This window comes from Trachurus japonicus, chromosome 21 (genome assembly GCF_045865225.1).
Source record: "Trachurus japonicus isolate A0001 chromosome 21, Traja_1.0".
NCBI classification, from domain to species: Eukaryota; Metazoa; Chordata; class Actinopteri; order Carangiformes; family Carangidae; genus Trachurus; species Trachurus japonicus.
Window position 1 is genome coordinate 17,109,521 of NC_140927.1, and position 16,298 is coordinate 17,125,818.

Here is a 16,298-nt window from a genome sequence, read left to right on the forward strand (position 1 = left end):
AGATGCATAGTGTGTAAGTAGGTGGAGCTAGTTACACACTTAGCCTATAGTTTAGTCTAGTGTTGTTGCTTTTTGTTCTTTAAACCAGAATAATAATTCTGACTCCTTTTATAATTATTTAAATGAAAACAGGAAAAGTTGAGATATCTCTTTGGTCACAGCCTTGCTCACAGTCAACTGAAGGGGGCTCAGCTAAACACCACCTTGTGGGGGTCGTCAGAAAAGGGTAAGGATTAATCTTTAACAAGCTATGTCTTTTATTTCATCAATTCAATCATGTTTTTGATGGTATAGCCTAGCCCTAGGCTAAAATCAGTTGAAGGCAGTAAAAGGTGAGTGTGTTTTTATCAGAAATTCCCAAGTAAAAGCATATTTCCTCCACGACTAAAAAAAACGAGAGTGAAGCAGCTCCTATAAGTCATATCTCTGAGATCATGTGCAGGAGTGAATATTGTGCACTGTGCAGTTAATCCCTTGGATTAGGTTAAAGCCGTCTTTACCGCACTGGAACTGGGTTCACAAACACCATGGCAACGACAAGAATTGGAGTGGAGGGTCGGGGGGTGGTGGTGGTGGTCTGTGAATAGTGAACAGTGCAATGGCTCCTTCTTGTGCAGCATGTAGGACGATGCTCATTTGTATAAGATTTGTATTCTGTCGCTGCTGCGTCTCCTCCTCCTCCTCCTCCTCCTCCTCCTCCTCCTCCTGCTGTCCCTGTTGGATTCACTAATGCGCCGAGCGTGAGCGCATCACGAGACGTGCGGATGGAGGTGAGTCTATATTTAGGCTCAAGGCGCTGGGTGATTCCCTGTGAATGGGTGTTTGGAGTTTGTTTTTTTTTCTCATCAAGGACCTGCTGGTGGGGAGAGGGAGAGAGCTGTAGCGGAGGAGGGGGAGGAGGAGGAGTAGGAGGAGGAGGAGGGGAGGGTGGTTGGAGGTGGGGGTGGGTTGCTGCTGCACACACACAAATACCAAAATAGGACAGAGCTGCCTGCGACTGTCCTGCAGGAGCTATATTGAGGTTTCATGTGTTTTTGGAGACGAGCGCGCAGCCATCCAGCAGGCGAGTGTCAGTGTTGATGAGCGCCGGTTATTCATGGATAGAGGATAAGCGGTAAGCCTGTAGTTTGGTGTAGTGTAGTAGCTGTAGTGTAGTGTATCTCCACTTGTAGTAAAGCGGTAGATAAAGGGATAATTGCGTCACTATAAGACTGTAATTAATTATAAATGGGAATGTGAGGTCACGATTTTGCTTTGCTCCCCCCCCAGCACAATAGGTGGATTACTGACATGTTTGCGTGTGTGTGTGTGTGTGTGTGTGTGTGTGTTTTCCAGATAGCATCATGTCACATAAAGAAGGTGAAGTCTACACGTATGACTTCTGTGACGGGGACCATGCAGCAGAGCTCCTGGATGCTCTCAGGCGGTTTTACATCAGCGGCCTCTTCACCGACGTCTCCCTCCAATGTGGCGAGTCCGGACAGGTGTTCCACTGCCACAGGGCGCTGCTGTCGGCCCGCAGCTCCTATTTTAAAGTCATGTTCACAGCTGACATGAGGGAGAGGTCAAACAGCGTCATCAAGCTGGCCGGGGTGGACTGCGCGGTCCTGGGCGCCCTGGTGAACTACGTGTACACGGCGCAGGTGCGCATCACCGAGGGCAACGTGCAGAGCCTGCTGGAGGCTGCGGACCTCCTGCAGTTCAACTCCGTCAAACAGGCCTGCGAGGAGTTTCTCATCCGCCTCCTGGACGTGGATAACTGCCTGGGGATGCACGCTTTTGCTCAGCTGCACCTCTGTCCCGGACTGGAGAGGGAGGCCCAGAGAGTGATGCTGAGCAGGTTCCCGGAGCTCGTGCAGCAGGAGGAGTTCCTGGAGCTGGACCATGAGAGGACGAGGTCGGTTCTGGCCGCTCAGACCCTCACCGTGCAGAGGGATGATGTGCTGATAGATGCTGTGGCCAAGTGGGTGACCCATGACTTGGATAGCCGTGTGCACCATGCTGCAGACTTGCTGCACTCCATCCACCTGGACCTGGATGAGAGTTACTTCAAAGCTACTTTAGAGGTGCACAGGCAACGCCTCGTGAGCTGTGAGGGGAAATTCAAGTCTATGATAATTCAAGCTTTAAGGTCCAATGGCAAAGAGGTATCTGCAAGTAGAAAAATGTCCTCCAGCATGTACATCATCGGAGGATACTACTGGCACCCTCTTTGTGAAGTGCACATCTGGGATCCTATCAGTGACACATGGGTGCAGGGGAAAGACATGCCTGATCACGCAAGGGAGAGTTACAGCGTCACTTTACTTGGGGCAAATATCTACGTGACAGGAGGCTACAGGACAAACACAGTCGAGGCCCTGGATACTGTTTCGATCTATAACTGCGACTATGATGAATGGACAGAGGGTTGCCCCATGGTGACAGCCAGGTACTACCACTGCTCTGTGGCCCTGCATGGCTGCATTTATGCCATTGGAGGCTACAGAGGAGGAGCTCCAGAGCGAGAGACTGAGTTTTATGATCCCTTGAAAAAGAAATGGTTTCCTGTGGCGAATATGATCCAAGGTATGCAAAATATTACAAATTCATCATAATCACAATCATTACGAATCAAGGTCCATGTAGCCTAGCTAGTTCTTATGGGGCATCTGATCACATCCAATCTACATTGATAGGTGGAGTTTGCCCTGGTACGACCTGAAACTGTAGATGTTCATGTTCTGAGATGTTCACTTATTTGTTGGTTTAAGAGCTAAAGTTCACTCTGATCTTTCTAATCTCCTGATGAAGAAAGAGTTACACTATGACTAAGAGCTCCCATTCCCGCCTCTAAATAGACCTTACAGTGAGATTGTCCCCAAAAAACTCTGATCTTATAGGCTCTTTTGTTGACCTAAGGAACAGCAGTTTGAAAAAAAATCTTTAAAACAAAGTTCACTCACTATTCTTCTCTCTGAGCAGTCAGACACGTCTCGGCTCCTTCATCAGCAGATGGAGTTTGCTCAGTTGCCATGGACTCTGAATTTAGATCTAGCAGCGGAAATGAAAAGTGGGTCAAAATGATGTATGTTCTTCATTATTTTCTTTTACAACTTAAGGCTAAGCTGCTAATTATTAGTTTCTCGAAGCACCACCACAGAGAATTATCATCCAACTTGACTGTTCTCCTCATGCCTATAGAGAGTTTTTAGCAGCTTTCAGCCCTCAATAGTTGGTGAATATAGTGGAGCATACATGTAGCAGATTAACTCAGGTGTTTGTGGTGAGCAAAGCAAAACAAATCACTAAAAGTACTGTGTTTGGTGAATGATTTGCTCACCATATCAACTTTAAAAGCTGATGACGTGGCAGTGATTATTGTGCTGCCCTCAAGCAAAATCAATTAATCCATGTTAATTTGCATACATTAGTTATTGATTAAATGACACACATAACCTCTGTCCCCTTCGAAGGTGTAGGAAATGCCACTGCTTCTGTAATGGGAGATAAAATCTATGTGACCGGAGGCCACTATGGATACAGAGGAAGCTGCACCTATGATAAAATCCAGGTCTACAGGACAGATGTCAATGAGTGGAGTATCGTCACAATAAGTCCCCATCCAGGTATGAGAAAGAAAAGAAAAAAAATCAAAATCAAAATGTGAAAAACAGTGATATCATCTGAATAAAGTTTTCTGATTCAAAATCTTCTGTATTTTCAGAGTACGGGCTGAGCTCCGTTTCCCTTAACAACAAGCTGTATTTGGTGGGCGGACAGACGACCATCGCAGACTGCTACGACACAGAGCGAGACGAGTGGAGACCAATATCAGTGATGAAGGAGAGGAGGATGGAATGTGGGGCTGGGATAATAAATGGATGTATTTATGTAACAGGGGGATATTCCTACTCCAAAGGGACTTATCTGCAGAGCATCGAGAAGTACGACCCAGAGCTGGACACGTGGGAGATAGTGGGGACTCTTCCCAGCCCGGCCAGATCACATGGGTGTGTTTGTGTTCACGGAGTTTAGTGTCAGAATCCGTATCACATATGTGTATTTCTTGTAATTTTGTGCCAAATGAATCAAATGGTGAAGTATTCTAGGTTTCTGCCTTTAGAGAATGACTAATTTGATAAACGGTGCACATACTGAAAACAAACATGTACACTGCACATACCTCAGGGCTGTCACAATTTATAATTTTTATGTAATTTTTTGTAGGTCATTGTTGTAATAGATTTAAAGGACAGACTGAAAAGAGGAAGAGCTTGACTACTTTGAGTATGATCGAAGTTCACATTAGAAATATGCAGAGCAGCTTAAACCAATGATGCACTTGGACACTCCAAACAAAAAAAAGCTTAGGCTATTCTCTTTTTTTCAATAAACTGCACCACATGGCTGCTGATGTTTTCTTACAGTGCAGTGCATTGAACTCTCAGGGCCACGGTAGTGTGATTATTTTTGAGAATGTATTACTGTATGTGGTGTTATAGGCTACTTTATTGTGTTCTATTGTTTCTAATAATTTGTCTACCCCATTTCCTGTATATCAATGATGGAAGGGGTCAAAACAAACACCTTTCCAAAGTAATTGCCAAGAGAAATAAACATTAAACCTTTTGTGAAGGGAGCATTTGAGAATTAGAATCCAAAAAAGTTAATTGTAATTTAATGGTGAGGCAAATTAATAACACTTGTCAACAATAAGCTAATTCAAAGTGTTTCACGTCACAAGCCACATTCACTTATTAAGACAATTTGTAGAAATCAGTGGTTTAGAATTATGACATAAATGAGAAGAAGATACAGTAATGTAAACACAGAATTAAACAAAGAATAATAATTAATGTGTTTCTGTTTTTTTGAGGGACGCTTGTACCCTATAGTGGGTTCAGTGCTGCATATGAGTCAAAGCTGTGGTACAGTGACACCCTGAGGAGGATGGCTGGTTAGAAATGACAGAAATACCACTGAGATGGAAGGACAGCACGTAGGCAACATCACATACTAGATTATTCTACAATGGCGTAAGCATCCTACAGTAAGTGCTGTTGAGGTATGCTGGGATCATGAACAAAAGCCAGTATACAGAGTTTTGGTCATGATCAATCAGTGTTAATCAATACAGCCGAAGGAGCCACAGATTTATCCAGATGGCTCTAAAGATCCTAAACCAGGTCGAACAGTTCAGTCTATACGTGACTGGAAAACATGTGAATGTGGAAGCAGTATGTTTAGCAGAAATACTGTATCTTTGAGATAGAGAAAGAGAAAGGCATCAAAGAAAACACCTAGATTAGGAGACAAAAATATTGTCACTAGGGTATCAAGTGTGACAAGGTATTTAATACATTAACAAACTAGATCAACAGAATCTTAGAAATAGGATCATTAGTTATTTTTTAATTTAATTACAATTTGGTTTGGTTAATGTCTTTTCTTTTCTTTTTTGTTTGGTATAAATACAGTGTATGATTATGATTATTGTGATTATTATACTGGGTCTTCAGTGGGTGGAGGTAATGCACAACAAAGCAATTTGCCACGAATAGGGCACAGGGTGTTGAGGCTGCGGAGCTGTGGCCTACATCACATATAGGCTACCTGGCACTCACATGGTCGTCCTGCAGCCAGGGGAAGCTATTGCACAAGCGTGTGGACGAGTCCTTTTTGGTCCTCGGTGTTTTCCGTAGCACGCAGTTCCGAATCCACAACGTGCGAGCAGCGAAGTGAATACTTTTGATTCAGAAGAAGTGCTGTAAACGTCGACCTAAGACAAGAATGTAAGTTTAAGTTTTCACTGCTGGTGGAAAAATGCCTTAATATTGTCTTTATGATACCTGGTAAATGTGCTTTTTTCCCTCTCCAGGACAACAGTACTGCACAGTCTGTAGTGTGGCGTGATTGAACGGCATGCTGTTGCTAGAAAATAGTCAAAGAAAGTGTAAATGATTAAGATAACTTTTATACGCACGAATAATTTGTGCATGGTTAAACATTACACAGAGTAAACCTTGAACTTGTATCGCGTCTAGACCCAAAAGGCTGGTTTTGACTCGCGTGCTGCTGCATGCAGGCTAAGCTAGCATGTTAGCTATGAAGCTAACTGCATGAAGCAGCATGACATCAGAAGAAATGATGACTGACAACTGCTCATGTCGCAAAAGCTTCATTTCACGTTTGTATTAAATTGTCTTGTAAGATTTTGTTTATTTGGCCCACAACGCCCAAGATGGTGACCAGCTGACTAATGTTGTTTCCTAGAGCCGCGTCTTACCATTCAATTGCATCATATTATTATTATTATTAAATGTCAAATTACAGAATACATAGTGCAGATCTCTAGATTGTCGAAAGAGTCTGTTCACTCAAATCTAAATAAAGAGATCAAATCCCACATGGTATCTGGTCTTCATGTACTTCCGTTTTAACTTGCAATTTTTTTTAGATTTGTTTTATGGCGTCTTTAAATAAAGTGGAAAAGGAAAACATAGGTTGCTTTGCTCACACTTGAAAAAAAATCAGCTGTATCAAAACCTATCAAGGACCCTTTATTCTTTTTAAATGCAATTTTTTTTAATTGCAAAGTAAAAAAAATAAAATAAAAATAAATCCAATAGCCATGTAATTTATGAAGTATATAAATGAATCTAAAGGTAGTGACTTTAAATTGTTTCATTTGGCCAACCAGCAGCCCAGAACACACACAACTGTTCGATTTGCATCGATAGAAATCAGAAAAAACTATTTAAAAAAATCTCCACATTTGAGAAGCTTCAACCCATGAATGACACTCAGATTAATTACTTAAGCCGTTTGGTTAAGAGCATTGTGGATGATGTGTGTTGTTTCAGTCCTTTGATTTACATCAAATTGTATCCATAGAAGAGTGAGAATAAAGATGTGATATTCTGGTTCCTGTTTTCTACAGAACAATCATGGCAGAAAATCAAGAGATGTCTCCTGTTGAAATCAAAGTGGCACGGCAAATAGAGGTAATTCTGACACTGATTTATAGTCTACATTTTTCAATAAGTTATGTTAGACTTGTAAATAATGAGTCTTTTTGTTACCTCTAGTACTATTTCGGAGATCACAATCTTATGAGGGACAAGTTCCTCAAAGAGCAACTGCAGCAGGATGACGGCTGGGTGACCTTGGAGACGATGCTAAAATTCAACAGGTTTGTTAATCCTCTTTATTTTTGTATTCTCTCTTTAGACTGCTGCAAAATGATTATTACTAGGCATTCAATAATGTGTTTCCTTTGCACGAGCTCCATATTATTCTTCAGAATGTGCAACACACACTAGGCAGGTCATACAACAAAAGATATGTATTGGTAAACAGTCTGCGGTGATGTCCAGCAGTAGCCTATATTTCATACTCTTTTTTTAATTTTTTTTTATCTATATCATCATTTATCAAACCTGTTTTCACTCTGATGGTTGTTGCTCTTTGCTATTGTCACCATCAGCCTCAAGGGATCAGTGTGAATCAGTCCTTGCAGTAGGCCTCCACTTATTTTGCTGGTCACTTATCAAAATATGTATCTTATAATAGTGTGGTCTTTAAACTTAAAACAGCTGCCAAGTGATAAGAAACATCTCACAGACTGTGTGGAATTAAATCCAGTTCTTAGCAGCTCATGAGACTATATTTGCTTGATGTCACTGACTCAGGTGTCACCAGCACAACAGTGATGAATCCAATAGTGAAGCTTCAATAACAAAGGGGGGGAAAATCAGCTAAAAGAAGTGGGTCACAAAATGGTCACAGCTGACAGAACAAAGGAGAATAAACAATAATGACTAATCACTTGGTCTCACTTGGTCAATCTGGTGTGTGACTCATAACAGGCAGGGCAAGACCAGTGCATGTCCTCACCAGGACGGTGAAGTGAACTTGTTGCCAGGTCACTTTTAGCTACATCATTTGGACTCGGACGTCTTTCTATTAACAGCTCAGCACAACCGGCTGCATATTTGGAACCTGTTCTAGTCAGAAGTCGGTGTGAGTCAGCAATCTTTTTATCAAGCCTCGGTCTTTGAATGGCAGTGGAGCAATAATTTAGAGGTCTGCTGCATTTGTAGCAGTGAATGTCCATGTAGGTCATATATACTGTAACTTACACACACTCTTGAAGCAACTCTTGAATTATACCTCTATGTCCTGTTCAGAGTGTCTGATGACATTATTTCTCTTTCCAGACTGAAGTCTATAACCTCAGAGACCAGCGTCATCGTTTCAGCTCTCCAGAAATCAAAGACTGGTCTCTTGGAAGTCAGTGAAGACAAGACAAAAATCAGAAGATCCGCAGACAAACCTTTACCCGAACTGAATGATGATTACAAAGACGCTGTCAAAAACAAGTCTGTGTACATTGTAAGTGTGTGAAGCCACTCCCATGCACACCAATATATAGAACTCTGACGAAGAAAAAATATATTTGTTGTTACTTTGTTGTGCAGTAACTATTTTCAAACTTTACACTTTGCTGCTGCTATGTCAAGGATCGGTATAAATCTGTCTCCTCTAATCTTTTGTCCTCTAGAAAGGTTTTCCTCTCGAGACAACTCTTGATGAGATTCAGGAGTGGTTGAATGAGACAAGCACCATAGAAAACATTCAATTGAGGAGAAACCTGCAAAGACAGTTCAAGGTATAATATGTCTTTGGCAACATTTAGAAGATAAATGTTTTTTCCTGTGTTTCTGGGACGATATCTGATTTATTTTTCTCCCTCCTATCTGGACAGGGATCGATCTTCATTTGTTTTGACACGGAAGAGTCGGCCAAACAGTTCCTTGAGCGATCAGACATCAAATCATTCAAAGACAATGAGATGCTCGTGTTATCAAGGTGAGTTGTGGTGTTAACAAATGCTGTGATTGTAGTGCAACTGATGCATTCAAGCTCATCATTTACATTTAACAGCACCCTTTTAAAAAACTCACTTTATCACCTTAAATTTATAACGATTTGAAAGAAAATTTGCCAAAGGCTTTAGTCACCATACAGGTCCAGAGCATAAAATACTATCCGGGAAAATTTGAGGAATGAAGAATTAGAAGAATGACTTGACAGACTGTTCACTTTCTAGAAAAGACTTCTGAAGTCTTTGGCATAAAATATCCAATCTGAGTTCAAGGAGCTACAGATGGCTGCACAGATGCCTTCATTATTTCTGCATAGAATAATCATAAGATGGCTGCTCTGCTTTCAGGGAAGACTACCATGCAAAGAAAGCAGGGGAGCGAAAACAGTTCAAAGCAGAGTCAAAAGCTAAAGCTAAACAGTAAGTACATGAGCACTGCCCTTTTTTCCATAACAATGTATGTTTTGTGAAAATACAATGAATGACAAAAAAAATTCTGTTATTTAGAGACAAGGAGCAACTGCAGAAGCATGCAGAAGATAAAGAAATGGTAAGATCTCTTTTAGGTTGTTATCAGTTTCTGTCACTGGGATGACCTCACACATACATGATGGTGTTGCCAAAATAATAATTTGTAATTTGTGTTGTAGGGCCTGCTTTTGAATGAACAGACAGGTTGCCTGTTGAAGTTTTCAGGAGAGCTTGAAGATGTCTCCAGAGAGGACTTTCATGAATTGTTCTCGGGGCATGGAAAGATAAAGTGGGTCGACTTCACAAGAGGGGCCAAAGAGGTGAATAAAAATCTCCACCCTCCCCCAAGTCTTAAAACTCAGGGTGAGGACATGTGATGAGTAACATCTTCTATTTTTTTTTACCTCCAACAAGGGCACCCTGCTTTTTGACGGAAACGCAAAGGAGGCATTCGACAAGGCCAAAGAAGCAAACGGAGAGGAGCTGAAGGTCAAAAACAACAGCGTTACCTGGCAAGTGCTGGAGGGAGATGAGGAGAAAGAGATGCTGAAGAAGATCATCGAAGCTCAGCAGGAATCATTCAACAGGTCCAAAGGCAGAGGTAAAAACTACCTTCAAACAGAATCATTCAGCTATCACGGATTATCAGCGGTTCATAGTATTTATTAGTACTGATGCATCTCGTCTGCATTAAAGGTGGCAGAGGAAGATCAGGCGGCCGAGGAAGAGGAGGACGAAGGGGAAGAGGTGGCAGAGATCATGGCAGAACTCACTACCAAGGCAAAAAGACTAAATTTGATAGCGATGATGAGGATGATGGTAAGCTCAGTAACCTCAGAGCCTCATAATTTGGCCGAATGGCATGGGATTTATTCACTAACATTTTTTTAATCTTTTTTTTTTTTTTTTCTCCAGCCCCTGCAGCCCCAAAGAGAGAACGAGAAGACGCCGATGGGCCTGCAGCAAAGGTCGCCAAAACCGAAAATGGATCATAATCACGAGGTCACATGGAGAATTTTTCTTTTGTGGAAACATTTATTATATACAGTGAAAAATGCAGAGACATATTAAATCCATTCCAGAGAAAACTTCAGGCTTCAGAGAATCGTAGGAAGTCCACCTGGATGTCAACCTAGAGAACAAATTGCAATGCTTGGCATCAGTTTTCAGCCTTTTAAGTCCCTGTATTATATTGTGCCTCCCACATTGATTATGTACCTATGTTTCTCTTAAGATGTTTTGGTTTTATCATTCAAAAATTAGGACAGTAATTTAATTTCACCGGGACATTTTAGTTGCTTTTGTAAGACCAGTGTGACATCTAGAATCTGTGTGCCACTATGTGTGTTTCTTCTTTCTTTGTGTTGTAGAATTTCTACATTGAGTGACGAGAATATCCGCTTTGCTAATTTTTTAAGTTTGCATATGTGAATAGCAAATAAACATTTATAAAAGTTCAATTGTTTTTAGATGTGTTTCATTTTACGCATGTGGGGGTTTCTGCTGGAAAACATGTATGTTTTGTGTGAGACGGTAGTGTATGAGCTTACTGATTTCTTTTTGTGGAACTTGTAAGACGCTGGCAAGTCGTATCTTAGTTCTGTAAAGAAAGAAACTTGTCAGATTGTCAATTATTTCAATCGTAAAGAATGCGTAATGTGTTTTTTTTCTTACCTGCTACGACTTCCATCTTGACTCCCCAATCATGAGCCTTCTTTTGTATATGCTGTAATCAGGTCATAACCATTAGGACTTGAGCTTTGTTTTCACTGTCATTGACATGGTGGTGAGGGAACCTGAACTCACCTCTCGTGTTGATGTTTTATGAAGTGAGTACACTGCTGTCTTTGCCATCGTTAAAGCTGCCCTGAGGAACTTCATGTCCATTCCTTGGAAAAAAAAAGAATAAAAGTAACGAGTAACTGTATTGACACATGACAAGCTTTTGGAGGTCTCTAATGTCTAGTTCATGTCATGAGAGTTCCTTTGATTGGTACTTTATAATATAATTCATGTCAATCCAGGTCATAACTGACTGGGAAAACTATATGTAACACTTCACTAGATAATACTGATGCCTCAAAAGAAAACAAATTTCGAGTCCACAGTTGAATGTAGACAAATTTAATGAAGGTCACTGTAAAAATATTGGTGTTAAAGTTTTTAAAATCAGATTCTGTAATGCAGTTGTGGTCTGGTGCCATGGAGTTATAAACTTTGGAATTGGCAACAGCACATCCACCATGGGTGTATATACCAGGCAATGATGGTTTAAGGTGGAGCTACTGAATTGCATTGATTTACGCAGAATGCTGTACAAGTCAGAACATGACACACACATTGTGGATTTGCATTACTAAATAACCAGAGCAGCTCCTTTAGATCAGGCACTCACCTTGGTTGTGTTTGGTCCCAAACGGCGGATTCATTATTACAGTGTCAAACTTCTTGGCATAAGCATCCTGCTCCAGGGAGCACAGGTCACACTGGACCAGGTCCACGGTAGAAATCTCAAATTCCTCCACATTTCTTCGGAATATGTCCAGTGCGTCGTCGTCAATGTCGAAACCGACGCACAAACTGCAGAAGAGATCGAGATGAAAAGGCATTAAAGATGTATGTGTGTAAATTGGCACCCAAAAAAACAAATTTTGAATGAATTCAAAATAGAAACCCGATATTACATGCAACTACTACACAACATGAGAGACAGAAAAGCTATAACAACTCTGGACTATTACAATTGTTAATTGTCTGTTTATTGCATGTATGTGTATTAATAAAAGGGCCAAAAATTAAAAAGGGAAAAAAAGAAAAAGATAAAGGGATGAGAGAGAGGTGGGGAAAAAAGAGAGAAATAATGTGATGATGACGCTCTCACCCTGCATCGAGCATCGCAGCTCCGATGCTGAGGACGCCGCAGCCACATCCCAGATCCGCCACTAGTTTACCCTCAATGTCATCGAAGGTATTGTGGATTGTGTAAAGCATGCATGCTACAGGCAGAGGGAAATAAACACATGAGTTAATGAGAGCAGTGTACGCTAACTACATAAACTTCTCAAATAATATCACATGCCCCCACACCTGCGATATGAGGACTGGTTGGATATTGTTCAAGAAGGATTTTCGGCTCTTCAAACACGTCCACTTGCTGAAGGCAACTCTCTAACTCTTTAAGTTTCATCACTAAACGAGGTGCTGTCTCACATCTATATTTTGGGCATGGTTGAAGACGACTTCCGCAGTGGAGTGTGCACCAACCAAAACAATCCGACCCGGTATGAGAGACAGTAGTTCCTCCCTTGAAAACTAGTTGCTCCCTTAAAAAAAATAAAATGAATTAACTAAAAATAAAATGAATATTCTATAATGATTACAAATAATAATTATAATAATAAAATCGATATTTATTTATAAATCACTTTTAATACAAATGTGCAGCACAAAGTGCTTTACATTATTAAAAAGCAATGCCATCACACACGCACACAGTAGGACAAGCCTGTAATAATAATAATAATATGATGATGTAATAATTTATGACGTTAGTGCTAGGATATGGCCAGAGACGTTTGCTATGGCCCTCTCTCACAGCATTACATTGCCTTACTGCACAAAGAGAATATTTTCATCTTATCTTATTTATCAGTCCGATGATGGTGGTATGGTGGTTGTGGGACGCACATATTACAGTATATAACTTAGATGTATATTATTATATTGTCTATGGTGGGACAGGCCCATTGGCTGGATATAAACGGGAGGGTCCCAAACGAGGCTATCAGTTGCTTAGAAACCAGAAAACAAAACAGCTCCGAGGAGGTGACCTTATAAACTAAGCTGTTTAAACAAGCAAACCACCACAGACGCTGCTGCAAGAAAAACCAATACGAGGCTCTGTGGGATCAAATACTTGAATGAGATTTATATGTGTTCATTTTACACTCAGCGCAAATCAATATTGGAAATCCGCCAGCAGCTAACAACGAACCACGTAAAGCCAAAGCGCCGTTGTCGTGCCGAGAAGAGACACTGCCTGTCGTATCGCGAGAAAGTCCGAGAACATGGACCCAAGACAACAAAAATAAATTTGTGGACAACAAGCCAGAGTGCATGATGGCGGCGTCGTTGCTGCGCCGGGACAAGAAAAGCACTGCCGCCCACTTGAAGGCAGACTTAAACCGGACTGACAACAGCACCGGGCTCCGGCAACTCCAGGAGCTGCTCGACGCGGTGCTAAATCCCGAAAAACCAGCGGCCGACACGGAGGCGCTGGACTGGTGTAAATGTCTGATCGCAGGAGGCGAAGGTTTCGAGGAGTTCTGCAAAACGGTCCGGTCCTATGACAACGCGACTCTGTGCGGCTTGGTCTGGACCGCTAATTTCGTGGCATATCGATGCCGGACCTGTGGCATCTCTCCGTGCATGTCGCTGTGTGCCGAGTGCTTCAATAACGGAGACCACACGGGCCATGATTTCAACATGTTCAGGAGCCAGGCTGGCGGGGCCTGTGACTGTGGAGACAGTAATGTCATGCGAGAGAGTGGGTAAGTCCGAGCTAGCTGTGGGCTAAGCTGCTATGCTAGTAGCCTCTGTCGTTTTTTTTTGACAGGTCCCGGTGGGGAAAGGAAATTAAATTGACTCGGCTAGGTAGCCTCTGTCAGTTTCCAAATATCTCTGCCTGAGACGTGTTTATATGTCACGGCCAACCTGCCACAGTTATGACCGTGGCTTTGCTGCTGTCATTTGTTAATAGGAAACCCACGGTTCAGGAGGAGAGTTAGCCTGACTTGCTAACCATAACAGCAATTGTAATGCTGCTCGCTGCCCTAATTGGAGCTTACACCAGGTCGTTATTGCACCGATATCAAACTGGTTAGGTTTGCTCCAGGTGTGTTTGTTTATGGAAACATCGTGTCATGGAGATGGGCCTTGATGCTGTGTAGCTGCTAATGTGAAACACAGCTGTATAACTAATCACAGCTTCATCTCCCTCTCCCTCAAATTATTCTTACTGACGATGGTGTGGTGGTGGTGATAATGTGTTCCTCCCTAAATGCTAAATTAATGCACACTACAGTTACTGAATAATATTTTGTTTGAACACTTACATGACGTGGGTCAGAGTGTCAGTAGCTCCACTTACTGCTTTTACGAGCTTGACTGTTTTGTCTGTGCCAATACAGTCTTGAGCAAGAGATGTAGTAGCATGTGTGTTGCAATGATTCACACTCACATATGTGCAGAGATAAAAAAAAAAAATCAAAACCAGCTGTAATACAACACAACCCACTATTCAACTATAATTATAGATGTTGCATCTCTAGCGAGCTTCCTGGTTAGTCAGGACAGTCACACCCATTTTCTTGGACAGTCATACCTAGTTTCTCGTTTCACCTGTTAAAACAATTTAAACTGCACTTGTCTTCACAACATCTACAGTATATCCCCGTTGGAGCTAGATATGCTAACACAAAGAGATTATATTGTGCGTCTCCTGACAGATATCATGATTTCATTTGGAATGGTAATTTCTGGATTTAATTTTCATTGAAATAAAGATGACGTGGTTGTTGTTGTTGGAGCTTGTTACCAGCATCTTCCTTCAGGTCTGCAGGATGTAATTTATCTGTGAAGCACCACAATGCTTATTGTTTTAACAATACATAACAATGTCAGGACACATTTGACCTTTGTCAGCAGTGCCTGCTCTTGGTATGATGTGGGTTTAATTGTATTTTGATTAATTGTGTAGTCCTACCCTCTGTCTTCATTTGATTGTTGTTGCAGTGGTTTTAACTTGTCAGACCTGTGTTATTTCTATTTTAATCAATTTCAGGTATAGGGCTAAATAAAATGTACTTATAACTTTCATTCTCAATAAAAAAATAAAATAAGAATGAGTGATATAGAAAGAGAGACATGGCTATGTAGATGTCTGTGAGGTCTGCAATGCCAACATATGTTAACTTTTTTTTTTTTTTTTTACACAGATTTTGCAGACGACATCGGTTGAGAACAGGGGAAAATGTTCCCTCAATACCTCGAGACCTTCTCTTGATGTCTGAGATGGTTCTTCCTCGTTTTATCCTCTGTATCATCCAGTATCTGAGGGATGGATACATCGAACCAGGTGAAAACAGTCAGAACATCAATCTTCTCTTTTTTAAAGACGTGACATCATAATTCTCATTCCCCAATTTGAACAAGAATGGTAATTGTGAAAAATTACTTAAATAATATCCCTGTCTTTCAGGAAAAGAAAGTACCAAACATACGTCACCTTTAAGTCCCCTTCTATTTTTGAGCTTTTACATAAGGTGTGACTCTCCTGTTGCATATCAAATGCAAACAGGGCCACCTGTGCAGTCTGGATACGACTGATGTTATACAACTGTTTACATCCACAATTACGTTCACAAAGTGCAGGGTCTCATGACTTTTATCTGTTATCTTGCTTTACCAGACACCTCAACTGAGAGAGATCTACAGAAAGTCTTGCAGCAGCTGGAGCCTCAAATCTCTTTCCTGGAGGAGCTCACAAAGATGGGAGGAGCAATGAGGACTGTACTGACAAAGATCTTGACCAATCAGCAAACATTCAAGGAGTTGAGCATGGGTAAATATCTCCACCAGTGTTTGCAACGTGCGTTGATAATTGTCTAGAATTACCGTTCCACACAAATCTTACTAGTTCCTTTCCTTGTGGCCATGGGGCCTTATGTAACTGTACTATTCTGTCTTTATTCATCATAACCTAAGTCAGTTCCTAAAAACATCAAAATAGGAAATAAAAAAAAACACATACCAAAATTTCATATGACTGCGGGAAGAGGGAAACGTTTTGGTGTGCATCTCTAAGTCAGGTTCCAGTTTTTTTGTCCCCCAATTCTTCAAATTTGGTTTCAATTAAGTTTTCTTCATCCTCAGATATAAACATTACTGTAGTAGTTGT

At 41.2% G+C, this 16,298-nt stretch overlaps 4 protein-coding genes across 9 annotated transcripts in view; 3 read left to right on the plus strand and 1 right to left on the minus strand.

Annotated features, from left to right (window-relative positions):
- The first annotated feature begins 69 nt into the window (after positions 1-69).
- Positions 70-4,824, plus strand: klhl23 (kelch-like family member 23). Of its 3 annotated transcripts, none has more exons than XM_085765548.1 (4): positions 70-226; positions 1,336-2,568; positions 3,456-3,608; positions 3,707-4,818. In XM_085765548.1, the coding sequence occupies exons 2-4, from the start codon at positions 1,344-1,346 to the stop codon at positions 4,015-4,017; spliced, it is 1,689 nt and encodes a 562-aa protein (XP_085621674.1). In that variant the 5' UTR covers positions 70-226; positions 1,336-1,343; the 3' UTR covers positions 4,018-4,818. The 3 variants fall into 3 exon arrangements, with proteins under 3 accessions (XP_085621674.1, XP_085621676.1, XP_085621675.1); XM_085765550.1 differs by lacking the exon at positions 70-226 and adding an exon at positions 610-770; XM_085765549.1 differs by lacking the exon at positions 70-226 and adding an exon at positions 976-1,114 and having other exon boundaries at positions 3,707-4,824.
- Positions 4,825-5,698: 874 nt separating this feature from the next.
- On the plus strand, positions 5,699-10,800 carry ssb (small RNA binding exonuclease protection factor La). The gene is made up of 12 exons (XM_085764323.1): positions 5,699-5,774; positions 6,923-6,986; positions 7,071-7,174; positions 8,202-8,376; positions 8,546-8,653; positions 8,750-8,853; positions 9,218-9,289; positions 9,377-9,419; positions 9,520-9,660; positions 9,755-9,941; positions 10,037-10,159; positions 10,256-10,800. Exons 2-12 carry the CDS (start codon positions 6,930-6,932, stop codon positions 10,333-10,335), a joined length of 1,194 nt encoding a protein of 397 aa, XP_085620449.1. The 5' UTR covers positions 5,699-5,774; positions 6,923-6,929; the 3' UTR covers positions 10,336-10,800.
- mettl5 (methyltransferase 5, N6-adenosine) lies at positions 10,356-12,618 on the minus strand. Its single transcript, XM_085764324.1, has 7 exons — positions 12,428-12,618; positions 12,222-12,336; positions 11,736-11,920; positions 11,147-11,229; positions 11,015-11,066; positions 10,891-10,940; positions 10,356-10,472 (listed from the first exon to the last, which is right to left on the minus strand). The coding sequence occupies exons 1-7, from the start codon at positions 12,525-12,527 to the stop codon at positions 10,431-10,433; spliced, it is 627 nt and encodes a 208-aa protein (XP_085620450.1). The 5' UTR covers positions 12,528-12,618; the 3' UTR covers positions 10,356-10,430.
- Positions 12,619-13,125: 507 nt separating this feature from the next.
- Positions 13,126-16,298, plus strand: part of ubr3 (ubiquitin protein ligase E3 component n-recognin 3) — a 39,683-nt gene continuing 36,510 nt past the window's right edge. For 3 of the 4 annotated variants that reach the window (XM_085765382.1, XM_085765383.1, XM_085765385.1), the window contains exons 1-3: positions 13,182-13,890; positions 15,337-15,476; positions 15,810-15,962. In XM_085765382.1, the coding sequence (XP_085621508.1) occupies positions 13,457-13,890; positions 15,337-15,476; positions 15,810-15,962 (727 nt within the window). In that variant the 5' untranslated portion in view covers positions 13,182-13,456. Of the gene's footprint in view, positions 13,891-15,336; positions 15,477-15,809; positions 15,963-16,298 lie in introns of all 4 variants that reach the window. The other variant, XM_085765384.1, reaches the window with a different exon arrangement.

Excerpts from the sequence above, each read along its gene's own strand:
- klhl23 (XM_085765548.1), top strand. The coding sequence starts at position 1,344 with ATGTCACATAAAGAAGGTGAAGTCTACACGTATGACTTCTGTGACGGG. Across the intron at positions 2,569-3,455 it reads TGTGGCGAATATGATCCAAG|GTGTAGGAAATGCCACTGCT; the intron begins GTATGCAAAATA and ends TCCCCTTCGAAG. Across the intron at positions 3,609-3,706 it reads CACAATAAGTCCCCATCCAG|AGTACGGGCTGAGCTCCGTT; the intron begins GTATGAGAAAGA and ends CTGTATTTTCAG.
- ssb (XM_085764323.1), top strand. The coding sequence starts at position 6,930 with ATGGCAGAAAATCAAGAGATGTCTCCTGTTGAAATCAAAGTGGCACGG. Across the intron at positions 9,420-9,519 it reads ATGCAGAAGATAAAGAAATG|GGCCTGCTTTTGAATGAACA; the intron begins GTAAGATCTCTT and ends TTTGTGTTGTAG. Across the intron at positions 10,160-10,255 it reads TAGCGATGATGAGGATGATG|CCCCTGCAGCCCCAAAGAGA; the intron begins GTAAGCTCAGTA and ends TTTTTTCTCCAG.
- mettl5 (XM_085764324.1), bottom strand. The coding sequence starts at position 12,527 with ATGAAACTTAAAGAGTTAGAGAGTTGCCTTCAGCAAGTGGACGTGTTT. Across the intron at positions 11,230-11,735 it reads TGGGACCAAACACAACCAAG|GAATGGACATGAAGTTCCTC; the intron begins GTGAGTGCCTGA and ends TTTTTTTCCAAG. Across the intron at positions 10,473-10,890 it reads AGTTCCACAAAAAGAAATCA|GTTGACATCCAGGTGGACTT; the intron begins GTAAGCTCATAC and ends TTTGTTCTCTAG.